Here is a 14,535-nt window from a genome sequence, read left to right on the forward strand (position 1 = left end):
AGACTGGATGGAGTGCTGTTGTAGACTGGATGGAGTGCTGATGTAGACTGGATGGAGTGCTGATGTAGACTGGATGGAGTGCTGATGTAGACTGGATGGAGTGCTGATGTAGACTGATGTGTAAATGTAGACAGGATGGAGTGCTGATGTAGACTTGGAAGAGTGTAGATGTTTCCAGTCTATAGTCTACTCTCCTCTTATAACACAGAAATAGATAGAAGGTTTCCGTTAGGATACTGAAGTTGTTACTGTTAAGACGAGCACTAGTCTTGGTCTGGTTCCAAAAAATATATTGCTCTTAATTTGCTCAGCTTGTTCTGTAAACGGTTCTGTTTTCTAATTTATCAAGTGGACTGAGGGAATGGTATTATTTTAGTAACTTGGCAGAATGCCTTGGTGCTCCAGAGTGACGAATACAGATTTCAACCTCACTGTACATTAACCAATCAGGCAGCTGGATATACAGCACGCTGATGGCATCCAGGTTAAGCACAGCGGACATGGTGTATAGTGCAGTACATGGCTGGTTTAAACCTGGGACTTGACCAATCATCACACCTCTACACTGACAGATTCAGTTCAATTAAATCAAAATGGCCCTTGTCATTCAGTTGAACTAATACCTCTCTGAAGAGTTGAGGTGAAATCGCAGTGGGTTGATGAATCATTATACTGTCAGTGCTCGTTGGTTTCTGAATAGAATAAGATGTAAGCTTTCTTTAAAAAAAAAAAAAAGTTTTTATATAAATTGTATCCCCTTTTCTCCCCAATTTTCATGGTCTCCAATCGCTAGTAATTACTATCTTGTCTCATCGCTACAACTCCCGTACGGGCTCGGGAGAGACGAAGGTCGAAAGCCATGCGTCCTCCGAAGTACAACCCAACCAAGCCGCACTGCTTCTTAACACAGCGCGCCTCCAATCTGGAAGCCAGCCGCACCAATGTGTCAGAGGACCCCGTGCACCTGGCCCCCTTGGTTAGCGCGCACTGCGCCCGGCCCGCCACAGGAGTCGCTGGAGCGCGATGAGACAAGGATATCCCTACCGGCTAAACCCTCCCTAACCCGGACGACGCTAGGCCAATTGTGCGTCGCCCCACGGACCCCCCGGTCACGGCCGGCTGCGACAGAGCCTGGGCGCGAACCCAGAGACTCTGGTGGCGCAGCTAGCACTGCGATGCAGTGCCCTAGACCACTGCGCCACCCGGGAGGCCCCGTAAGCTTTCTTTTAACTCATTCTGGCAAATACACCAACATAGGTCTCTCTGAGGACCAATAAAAAGTGTCTAGCTATGTTCCTTCACTGGACTCCTCCACTGGGAGGCATTCAACAAATGATCTGCAACAGGACATTTAATTACACTAGTTACTAATCTCTCAGCATTGTATCTCCCACAATACCATTAAATACCATAGAGATGGAAGGAACCTCACCTCTTCTCTCGCTCTCTCAATTCAATTCAAATGGCTTTATTGGTATGGAAAACATATGTTTACATTGCCAAAGCAAGTGAAAGAGATAATAAACAAAAGTGAAATAAACAATCAAATTAACAGTAACTTTCAAAGGAATAGAGACATTTCAAATATCATATTATGTATATATATATATAGTGTTGTAACGATGTACAAATAGTTCAAGTACAAAAGGGAAAATAAATAAACATAAATATGGGTGGTATTTACAATGGTGTTTGTTCTTCACTGGTTGCCCTTGTGGCAACAGGTCACAAATCTTGCTGCTGTGATGGCGCACTGTGGTATTTCACTTAATAGATATGGGAGTTTATCAAAATTGGATTTGTTTTCAAATTCTTTGTGGGTCTGTGTAATCTGTGGGAAATATGTGTCTCTAATTTGATCATATATTTGGTAGGAGTTTAGGAAGTGCAGCTCAGTTTCCAACTCATTTTGTGGGCAGTGTGCACATAGCCTGTCTTCCCTTGAGAGCCATGTCTGCCTATGGCGGCCTCTCTCAATAGCAGGGCTATGCTCACTGAGTGTACATTGTCAAAGCTTTCCTTAATTTTGGGTCAGTCACAGTGGTCAGGTATTCTGCAACTGTGTACTCTCTGTTTAGGGCCAAATAGCATTCCAGTTTTCTCAGTTTGTTAGTAAATTCTTTCTAATGTGTCAAGTAATGATATTTTTTTTCTCTCATGATTTGGTTGGGTCTAATTGTGTTGCTGTCCTGGGGCTCTGTGGGGTCTGTTTGTGAACAGAGCCCCAGGACCAGCTTGCTTAGGGAACTCTTCTCCAGGTTCATCTCTCTGTAGGTGATGTCTATGTTATGGAAGGTTTGGGAATCACTTCCTTTTAGGTGGTTGTAGAATTTAACGGCTCTTTTCTGGATTTGGATAATTAGCGGGTATCGGCCTAATTCTGCTCTGCATGCATTATTTAGTGTTTTACATTCTACACTGAGGATATTTTTTTCAGAATTCTGTATGCATCGTCTCAATTTGGTGTTTGTCCCATTTTATGAATTATTGATTTGTGAGTGGACCCCAGACCTCACAACGATAAAAGGCAATGGGTTCTATAATTGATTCAAATAATTCAAATTGCCAGATCCTAATGATGTCGAATGATATTCCTTTTTATGGTGTATAAGGCCCTTCTTGCCTTGTCTCTCAGATTGTTCACAGCTTTGTGGAAGTTACCTGTGGTGTTCATGTTTAGGCCGACGTATGTATAGTTGTTTGTGTGGACTAGGGCAACGGTGTCTAGATGGAATTTGTATTTGTGGTCCTGGCAACTGGACCTTTTTTGGAAAACCATTATTTTTGAATTACTGAGATTTACTGTCAGGGCCTAGGTTTGACAGAATCTGTGCAGAAGATCTAGGTGCTGCTGTAGGCTCTCCTTGGTTGGGGACAGAAGCACCAGATCATCAGCAACCCCTTCTATTTCTCTCTCTGTCCCCCCCACTCTCATCAGCTTATATGTTGTTGCCACACCGGTCCATCATGGGGCCAGTGTTTTTAAGACAGGAGATTAGCATGTTCCACCACACTGACTTGACACGGGGGCACATGAAATTTGTTTGAGGCTGGCTCCAGGGTGGTCTATTGTCCTGCTCTGTTTATGTCTTCCTAAACCTCCCTCTCACACTGTACTGGCACCTGGCCTCCGAATGCTGCCGACCCTGCATTCATGGACTCACTCTCTCCCTGTGCCTTCATTTATTCCTAATAGTGGATTTTTATGAGGTGATTGTTAGTTTTGCGAGACAATTAGTTGAATTAATAACGGTAGAATCAAGAAAGTACCCTTTTAAGGGCAAAAGTCTGACAGAAACATTTGTATTTTATTTTGTGTGAAAATGCAACTCGTAAAAAAGACATCACCAGCACGGTATAAACACCACCTGGTGCTGAGCACTCAGGAAGTAAACCACCATCTAAGCCAGTCTATACGTCAAGATAAATAAAGATAAAAATAAATACCATCTATTTCAAATAAACAGAGGTCTATATAGTGTAGACAATGTTTGCACCATTGTCTCATTAAAAGCTATTGTAACAACACCTCTAGCAGTGTTATTGTACTTTGAGAGCTTTGCGATGGACCGGCACTATCCTGTCAGGGTCCATGGGCTAAAAACAAGCCTAAACACTTGTCAATGTGACAAAGCACAGAACGGCAGGCATATTTCAACTCTCTTTACCCAAAGTGTCTTGGAAACTGTGTATATTAGGATGTACATAGCAGATCCTGAAGTAAGCCTTAACGTGTGCTTTCAGGCAGCTGTAGTCTGGACTACAGCACCTTTGTACTTTCCAGTGGCGTACCGAAAGTATCAAATGAAAACAGCACCAAAATAAAATATTGACAAAGTCACATTCCTTTATTAAGTGCTGTGCTTTTCAGAAGTATATTCAATGGACATTGTGAGCATATAGACATGGAATGCCCCAGCTGGAATCGTCATTGCAAATCCCATGCTCTAGCAGATGGGTCACACAGGAGCCTACATGTCCCCACGGTCTTTCTCGTCACGTAGAGGACTGACCTCAGAGAGACTGTACAGAGACTTAACATGGTCCTGTTGTTGGTCTTCATTGACAGGCACATTACAGACCTCCTCCAGGGTGATCCTGGGAGTCACCGACGCCTTCAGCCTCTACACCAGGAGAGAGGAATACATTCATATGTCTGCCCATCAACACATCCATCCATCCATCAATTCATCCATCCATGTCATGGATTACTGTGCATTCACATACAAACCTTACCGCTAAGCAAGTGCCTTTCCTTCCAAGAAGCTCATGCATGGCTCCAAGAGGGATCCAGCCAACGGACAGAAAGGTGATGATCCATGCAACACCTTCAGCCCATGCTGGGTAGAGATATGTCTTCCCGTAAAGAAGTGGGCTGCGCTGGACCATGGCAGTGACCAATATGGCCTGCAGGTAGAAAAGATTGGTTAGGAAAAGAGTTTACTTTTCAAGGTAAAAAATAATAGCCTTACAGCTGCAGTAGGGTCGGACAGGCTTCCCCTGTAGACTAAGACACCACGGATTCGGTTTTTCATCCCTGGATTGAGGTACGTTTTCCTAGCCATATTTGGCGCCGGATTCACGGTGTCTTAATCTAGACAGCCTGTCCGACCCTAGTGCAGCTGTAAGCAAGCAGGTCGGATCTTCTGGCTAGGTGAAAAATAGCTAAGGTTGAATACATACATTTTTGTTAACAAATATCTTAATCCTAAAGAAAAGTCCACCATAAAAGGTAAGAGACGTACCTGTGCAAAATACAGAACGGGGAAACACAGTTAAACTCGCAATACAATGCAGCGTGATTTGTATGTATTTATTTAGAGGGTAGATCAGCTTTAATATTGCAGATATATTATGGCTTCTATCAATATAATTGTCTGCATCATTTCCAATCGGCAGGTACCCTAGTGGTTAGAGCGTTGGACTAGTAGCTGAAAGATTGCAAGATCAAATCCCCGAGCTGACAAGGTAAAAATCTGTTGTTCTGCCCCTGAACAAGGCAATTAACCCACTGTTCCTAAGCTGTCATTGAAAATAAGAATTTGTTCTTAACTGACTTGCCTAGTTAAATAAATATATACCCCAATATATTCATTTTTTGTAAATATACACTATCGGTCAATAGTTTTAGAACACCTAATCATTCAAGGCTTTTTCTTTTCTACGTTGTAGAATAATAGTGAAGACATCAAAACTATGAAATAACATGTAGTAACCAAAAAAGTGTTAAACAAATCTAAATATATTTTATATTTGAGATTCTTCAAATAGCCAGCCTTTGCCTTGATGACAGCTTTGCACACTTTTGGCATTCTCTCAACCAGCTGCCCTGGATAAGCAACAAGCTCTCACAGTCTCAGAAAAGAGATCGTTTATCCATGTTCTCCAAACTCATTCTGAATGGTTAAGGTAAGTGTTAAGGTTTGAGATAGGGGTTAAAACAAAACAACATTAAACCAGTGTCCACAAATGAGATCGAACACACAACCTTCTGATCCAGAGTAATGGGATTACGACCATCTGCCACCCCCTTCCACAACCCAAGCCTACTTGATGGTATTAGCACTCACTGTTGTCCCTAATGTTCGGTTTTCATGGCATTTCCCGACGTCTTCAAGACATGGATAGATGTCAGATTTCGACATCAAACTTGAACGACCTCCCTGGGATAAGGGCCATGTCACCCACTGCACTGGGTTAGTGCATGAATGAGGATCTTTAACTAGACTCACCACGATCAACAGCGGAGAGACCACCAACCAGCAGGCCTTAAAGAAGACGTTTGGAGGCTTTCCCAGAATCCTTTTCACCATGATAGAGAGCCGCCATACTCCTACAAATCAGCAGGAAGTGTAAAACATTTAAGCAATGATCAGAATGATATTGGCTAAGGTCATTACTTGTTGTATATGAAATCAATCTTTGAAAGAAAGGTCACATGACGTTTCCATTGGGGACATGTTCAGAAAATACTTCACAAATCTTCTTTGGAAGCAAGAGGACTTGTTTTGGAGAGAAACATCGATGAATAATGTCAAACATACTACAGGTCATTATTATTCATGGTCAGATGAAGCAAACATATTCATTCATTGTGGAAAAGAGCACCATATAAGCTCTCATTGGAGCACTTGCCAAATATCCAGCTTAGAGCAACGACTTCAAATAAAGAAGTGAACATCAGTGTTATGCCAACAGAATAGTCTAACAGCTGGAAGATGTAGACCCCGCCCTGTAAAGACCAAGACCCAAGGGCACAATAGGTTATTTGTTTGAAAAGGATAATAGCACCAAGGTTACACCTCTTGAAACCAGATACACACACGCATGCACACACATACACACATACAAACAGAAATACAAACACACACCTGAGTAATGCAGGGAAGGCCAAGCAGGAAGGTCAAGAAGCAGAGTAATAGGGTCACCAGCTCTTTATAGTTCAGCATGAGGAGAATCTTTGGGCCAAAGCTGTCCATAATGAAAGTCCCCATGACCTCCACAAGGGCAAACTATACAGACAAAACACACATTCAACTATACAGACAAAACACACAAACTATACAGACAAAACACACATTCAACTATACAGACAAAACACCATTCAACTATACAGACAAAACACATTAAACTATACAAACAAAACACACAAACTATACAGACAAAACACACATTCAACTATACAGACAAAACACATTAAACTATACAGACAAAACACATTAAACTATACAGACAAAACACATTAAACTATACAGACAAAACACACATTCAACTATACAGACCAAACACACATTCAACTATACAGACAAAACACACATTAAACTATACAGACAAAACACACAAACTATACAGACAAAACACACAAACTATACAGACAAAACACACAAACTATACAGACAAAACACATAAACTATACAGACAAAACAAACAAACTATACACAATCTATAAAAACAAAACACACATGAAACTATACAGGCAAAACATACATTAAAACTGGCTGTGTGTGTGTGTGTGTGTGTGTGTGTGTACGTGTGTGTGTGTGTGTGTGTGTGTACGTGTGTGTGTGTGTGTGTGTGTGTACGTGTGTGTGTGTACGTGTGTGTGCTCAGTGTGTTTCTGTGCTGCTAAACCTGACTATCCAGGCCGAGACACATCAGCATGAGGAAGAAGAGGAAGGCCCAGAGCTGAGAGACAGGCATGGTGCTGAAGATCTCTGGGTAAACCACAAATGCCAAACCAGGCCCTGGATAAACACACACACACACACACACACACACACACACACACACACACACACACACACACACACACACACACACACACACAGACACAGACACAGACAGAGACACACACACACACACACACAATACACAACATAGTGTCACTGTGTCTATAACCATGACACGTTCTGTGTTTTCAGTACCTGACAGGTACAGTTCTAGTGTGACAGTTCAGGCAACAACACATTCTAGGCCAGGTATGGCGGTTGCATCATTAAATTACTTCACACTACATCTTGACTGGCTGCATCACCGCTTGGTATGGCAACTGCTCAGCATCCGACTGTAAGGCACAACAGAGGGTAGTGCGTATGGCCCATCACTGGGGCCAAGCTTCCTACCATCCAGGACCTCTATGCCGGCAGTGTCAGAGGAAGGCTCTAAAAATGGTCAAAGACTCCTGCCACTCAACTCACAGTCTGTTCTCTCTGCTACCTCACGGCAAGCGGTACCGGAGCGCCAAGTCTAGGTCCAAGAGGCTTCTAAACAGCTTCTACCCCCAAGCCAGTAGACTCCTGAACATCTAATCAAATGGCTACCCAGACAATTTGCATTGCCCCCCCACACTATTTTCTGCCGCTGCTACTCTCTGTTATTATCTATGCATAGTAACTTCAATAACTCTACCTACATGTACACTACCGTTCAAAAGTTTGGGGTCACTTAGAAATGGCCTTGTTTTTGAAAGAAAAGCACAGTGAAGAGTCAACTCCGGGATGCTGGCCTTCTAGGCAGAGTTGCAAAGAAAAAGCCATATATCAGACTAGCCAATAAAAAGAAAAGATTAAGATGGGCAAAAGAACACAGACACTGGACAGAGGAACTCTGCCTAGAAGGCCAGAATCCCGGAGTTGCCTCTTCGCTGTTGACATTGAGACTGGTGTTTTGCGGGTAGAATTTAATGAAGCTGCCAGTTGAGGACTTGTGAGATGTCTGTTTCTCAAACTAGACACTCTAATGTACTTGTTGTACTCCGTTTCTTGGCAATTTCTCGCATGTAATAGCCTTCATTTCTCAGATCAAGAATAGACTGATGAGTTTCAGAAGAAAGATCTTTGTTTCTGGCCATTTTGAGCCTGTAATCGAACCCACAAATGCCAGTGCTCCAGATACTCAACTAGTCTAAAGAAGGCCAATTTTATTGCTTCTTTAATCGGCACAAGAGTTTTCAGCTGTGCTAACATAATTGCGAAAGGGTTTTCTAATCATCAATTAGCCTTTTAAAATGATAAACTTGGATTAGCTAACACAACGTGCCATTGGAACACAGGAGTGATGATTGCTGATAATGGGCCTCTGTACGCCTATGTAGATATTCCATTAAAAATCAGCCGTTTCCAGCTACAATGGTCATTTACAACATTAAAAATGTCTACACTGTATTTCTGACCAATTTTATGTTATTTTAATGAAAAAAAATAATATATATTTCAAAAACAAGGACATTTCTAAGTGACCCAAAACTTGTGAATGGTAGTGTACATATTACCTCAATTATCTCGACTAACCGGTGCCCCCGCACATTGACTCTGTACTGGTACCCTGTATATAGTCTCGCTATTGTTATTTTACTGCTGCTCTTTAACTACTTTTATTTCTTATTGTTATTCGTATTTTTTCAACCTCATTGTTGGTTAGGGGCTTGTAAGTAAGCATTTCACTGTAAGGTCTACTACACCTGTTGTATTCGGCGCATGTGACTAATAATATTTGATTTGATTTGATTAACCACACCAACTACCTCGTACCCCAGCACACTGACTCGGTACCAGTACTCCTCGTATATAGCCTCGTTTATATTATTTTATTGTGTTATTATTTAATTTTGATCTATTTGTTAATTTTCTTACTTTTTAACTGCATTGTTGGGAAAGGACTCGTAAGTAAGCATTTCACGGTAAAGTCTACACTTGTTGTATTTGGAGCATGTGACAATTAAAATGTGATTTGATTTGACAGTTTATTAGATGTACTTTAGAACCTGTTCATTCTTATTATTCTTATTTGCCTTCTGCTGCCACCTGTAGGACCAAACCTATAAAAGCTACCAACAACAAAACAACTTTGAAACGTCCAGGCTGAACGTCTGCAGTTTGCTTTAAAAAATTACATTCTTTTCCAATTGTTTCATTATGAATAGAACTATTATTTGTTTGTTCCGTTCAACTGTTCCGACCAGCAAAATAAAATTCTGTCAAAGATTTTCAGTTGGCATGCAGACACTGGAAGAAGTTTCTGATTGACAGAGGGACGGCTTTGATGTACAACAGCAAAAATGTTCTCAGAACGTAAATTAAAGTTTTAACCAGTTCTCACGCTTTTAAGATAACAGTTCTGTTTCCGGAACAGTATAGATCAGTTGTGTTCCCGCTTCTGATTCTGTTCATTGAAAATATTAGTTATTTTCTGGTTTTCTGTTCTGTTCCCTGAACTGGTTCCAACCCCTGGATACTACTAATACTTTTCACCCTACAACCATATTTTCATCAATTCCAAAGAATTCCATTGGCCTTAGACTTGAATGGGAAAGATTCCAGTCGTAACTAGTCTTCCCACCATTGCAGCTCGAAACGCCATTCAAACTTTAAAACGTGCAGACCGGTCTGGAATAGATTGCTTGTATACAACTTTTTGATACCATTTATACAATTTATACTTTTTGGCCACTGCTCTTGAACCGTTAAAGCTACCAACACCAAAACAACTTTAAAACGTGCAGGCTGACACTGGTGCTTGAAAAACATACTTTTTTACACTACAAACATATTTGCATAAATCCCAATGCATTTCAATGGCCATAAACTGGAATGGGAAAAACCCTATTACTACCATTACTACTGCTGTCTCTACCACTACTGCTACTATTTCAAAACCAGAAATACTTCAAGACTACCAAGCACATCACATTTACTTCAGACTAGCAGGCACACCACATTTACTTCAGACTAGCAGGCACACCACATTTACTTCAGACTAGCAAGCACACCACATTTACTTCAGATTAGCAACACACCACATTTACTTCAGACTAGCAACACACCACATTTACTTCAGACTAGCAACACACCACATTTACTTCAGATTAGCAACACACCACATTTACTTCAGATTAGCAACACACCACATTTACTTCAGACTAGCAACACACCACATTTACTTCAGACTAGCAACACACCACATTTACTTCAGACTAGCAACACACCACATTTACCTCAAGACTAGCAACACACCACATTTACTTCAGATTAGCAACACACCACATTTACTTCAGACTAGCAACACACCACATTTACTTCAGACTAGCAACACACCACATTTACTTCAGACTAGCAACACACCACATTTACCTCAAGACTAGCAACACACCACATTCACTTCAGTTTAGCAACACACCACATTTACTTCAGATTAGCAACACACCACATTTACTTCAGACTAGCAACACACCACATTTACTTCAGACTAGCAACACACCACATTTACTTCAGACTAGCAACACACCACATTTACTTCAGACTAGCAACACACCACATTCACTTCAGACTAGCAACACACCACATTTACTTCAGACTAGCAACACACCACATTTACTTCAGACTAGCAACACACCACATTTACTTCAGACTAGCAACACACCACATTTACTTCAGACTAGCAACACACCACATTTACTTTAGACTAGCAGCACACCACATTTACTTCAGATTAGCAACACACCACATTTACTTCAGACTAGCAACACACCACATTTACTTCAGATTAGCAACACACCACATTCACTTCAGACTAGCAACACACCACATTTACCTCAAGACTAGCAACACACCACATTTACTTCAGACTAGCAACACACCACATTTACTTCAGATTAGCAACACACCACATTTACTTCAGACTAGCAACACACCACATTTACTTCAGACTAGCAACACACCACATTTACTTCAGATTAGCAACACACCACATTTACTTCAGACTAGCAACACACCACATTTACTTCAGATTAGCAACACACCACATTTACTTCAGATTAGCAACACACCACATTTACTTCAGACTAGCAACACACCACATTTACTTCAGACTAGCAACACACCACATTTACTTCAGACTAGCAACACACCACATTTACTTCAGACTAGCAACACACCACATTTACTTCAGATTAGCAACACACCACATTCACTTCAGACTAGCAACACACCACATTTACTTCAGATTAGCAACACACCACATTCACTTCAGACTAGCAACACACCACATTTACTTCAGATTAGCAACACACCACATTCACTTCAGACTAGCAACACACCACATTTACTTCAGACTAGCAACACACCACATTCACTTCAGACTAGCAACACACCACATTCACTTCAGACTAGCAACACACCACATTTACTTCAGACTAGCAACACACCACATTTACTTCACAAAATTTCATTTTCTAGATACTATTTCTATTGGATTACGTCAAGGAATACTTTGTGATAATTCAGTATAATTTGTTGTTCATTTAAAGTGGGACAAGTTCTCTTTAGCATCTACATTCAGTTTTCACAATCTGTACATAACCCCTGTTTAGCTCTGGTCAAGGGTGTTACGTGAGGCTTGCTGATGCTGAACGTTCTTCAACAAAACAAGCAAAAGGACAATATAGGAATAAGGGGGAATCATACTACACAGGCTCCGACTCCCACTACATGTGGCAGGGGCTACAGTCCATTACGGATTACAAAGGAAGACCCAGCCATGATCTGCCCAACGATGCCTCTCTACCAGATGAACTCAATGCATTTTATGCACGCTTCGACAATAACAACACCGTGCCGGGTGTGAGGGCCCCCACCAACCCAGAACACTTGGTGATCTCTGTCTCTAAGGCCGACGTGAGTAAGGTCTTTAATCAGGTAAACACTCGCAAGACGGTATTCCAGTATTCCAGGCATATTCACTGTCATATTCAACCTCTCCTTGTCCCAGTCGGTAATCCTCACGTCTTTAACTGACCACCATTATTCCTGTTCCAAATAACTTTAACACCGTACCCAAACCAGACGCGCGCGTGCGCCATCGTGGCCAAATAGATTTTGTCCCCCTACACCAAACGCGATCACGACACGCAAATATCAAAACAAACTCTGAACCAATTATATTCATTTGGGGACAGGTCGAAAAGCATGAAATATTTATTGCAATTTAGCTCGCTAGCTTGCAGTTGCTAGCTAATTTGTCCTATTTAGCTAGCTTGCTGTTGCTAGATAATTTGTCCTGTGATATAAACGTTGACTTGTTATTTTACCTGAAATGCACAAGTTCCTTTACTCCGACAATGAATCCACACATAAAATGGTCAACCGAATCGTTTCTAGTCATCTCTCCTCTTTCCAGGCTTTTTCTTCTTTGGACTTTATATGGTGATTAGCATCTAACTTTCATAGTATTACCACGACGACCGACAAACCGTCTTTCAATCACCAACGTGGGTATAACCAATGAGAGATGGCATGTGGGTATCTGCTTCTATAAACCAATGAGGAGATGGGAGAGACAGGACTTGCACAGCGTTCAGCGTCACAAATAGAACTGACTTCTATTTTAGCGCTTGGCAACGCAGACGCTCGTTGGCGTGTGCAAGTAGTGTGGGTGCAACAATTGAATAACAAGTATGTGTACAATTATTTTGCAACTCTTGGGCACGCAACGCAAGCTGTGTGGTCAGCATGTAAGGCTTCATTCCACAATGACTACTGTCCTGTAGCAGTCACATCTGTAATCAAAAGTGCTTTGAAAGGTTGGTTATGGCACACACCATAGACCCACATCCTAGACCCACTCCAATTTGCATACCGTCCCAACAGATACATAGACGATGCAAACTCAATTGCACTCCACACTGCCCTCACCCACTTAGATAAGAGGAATACCTATGTGAGAATGCTATTCATTGATTACAGCTCAGCGTTCAACAACATTGTCCCCTCCAAGCTCGTCACCAAGTTTAGGGCCCTGGGACTAAACACCCCCCTCTGCAACTGGATCCTGGACTTCCTGACAGGCCGACCCCAGGTGCATGAGGGTAGGGAACATCACCTCAGCCCCCTCCTGTAATCCCTGTTCACCCACGACTGCGTGGCCACGCACGACTCCAACGCCATCATCAAGTTTGCTGACGACTCGCCGGTGGTAGGCCTGATCACCAACAATGAGACAGCCTACCAACAATGAGACAGGAGGTCAGTGACCTGGCAGTGTGGTGCCAGGATCACAAACTCTCCTTCAACCTCAGTAAGACCAAGGAGCTGATCATGGATTACCGGACACGAGGGGGCGAGCATTTCCCCATCCACATCGACGAGGCTGCAGTGGAGCGGGTCGAGAGCTTCAAGTTCCTCTGTGTCCAAATCACTAGGGATTTAACATGGTCCACACGCAGGCGGACAGTCGTAAAAAAGGGTGCGACAGCGCCTCTTACCCCTCACGAGGTTGAAAAGGTTTGGCACGGGCCCTCAAATCCTCAAACATTTCTACAGCTGCACCATTGAGAGCACCTTGACTAGCTGAACCACTGCTTGGTATGGCATCCGCACCACTCTCGATCGCATGGCGCTACAGAGGGTGGTGCAGACTGCCCAGCTCCCTGCCGTCCAGGTCTTCTATATCAGGCGGTGTGAAAGGTCCGTAAAATTATTAAAGACTCCAGCCACCCAAGCCATAGGCCATTTTCTCTACTTCTGCACAACAAGTGGTAACGGTGCATCAAGTCTGACATCAACAGGCCCCTGAACAACTTCTATGCCCAAGCCAAATAAATAGCTAACAAAATGGCTACACAGACTATCTGAGTTGACCCTTTTGTTTATTTTTATTCTTGCGCTGTCTCTATGCACACTCACAGGACTCTATACACTCACTCACACACACTGACTCTCCAACACACACACACACACACACCACACACACACACACACACACACACACACACTTAATTTGCTCACACATAACACGCACACACATTTAAACAGACTCTACACAAATGCACACACACACTCACATACATTCATCATAGACGTTGCTGCTACTCTGTTAATCATATATCCTATATCCCTCTATCACTCCAGTATCCCTACACATTGTAAATATGGTATTAGAACTGACCCTGTATGTAGCTTCTTACTTTCTCGTGAACTTCTTATTTCTCGTGTGTTTTTGTTTTACCTTGTTCTTTTTAGTAATACATTGTTATTGATTACT

The 14,535-nt window shown here is 42.1% G+C and overlaps 1 protein-coding gene across 1 annotated transcript in view; it reads right to left on the bottom strand.

The window, feature by feature from the left end:
- Positions 1-3,971: 3,971 nt before the first annotated feature.
- Positions 3,972-14,535, bottom strand: part of LOC120022014 (sodium- and chloride-dependent GABA transporter 1-like) — a 35,423-nt gene continuing 24,859 nt past the window's right edge. The window contains exons 13-18 of the mRNA XM_038965815.1: positions 7,132-7,244; positions 6,372-6,512; positions 6,136-6,232; positions 5,733-5,833; positions 4,237-4,407; positions 3,972-4,124 (exon numbers count right to left, since the gene is read on the bottom strand). Coding sequence (XP_038821743.1) covers positions 3,972-4,124; positions 4,237-4,407; positions 5,733-5,833; positions 6,136-6,232; positions 6,372-6,512; positions 7,132-7,244 — 776 coding nt within the window. The remainder of the gene's footprint in view (positions 4,125-4,236; positions 4,408-5,732; positions 5,834-6,135; positions 6,233-6,371; positions 6,513-7,131; positions 7,245-14,535) is intronic.

This window comes from Salvelinus namaycush, chromosome 27 (genome assembly GCF_016432855.1).
Source record: "Salvelinus namaycush isolate Seneca chromosome 27, SaNama_1.0, whole genome shotgun sequence".
In the NCBI taxonomy this organism is placed as follows: Eukaryota; Metazoa; Chordata; class Actinopteri; order Salmoniformes; family Salmonidae; genus Salvelinus; species Salvelinus namaycush.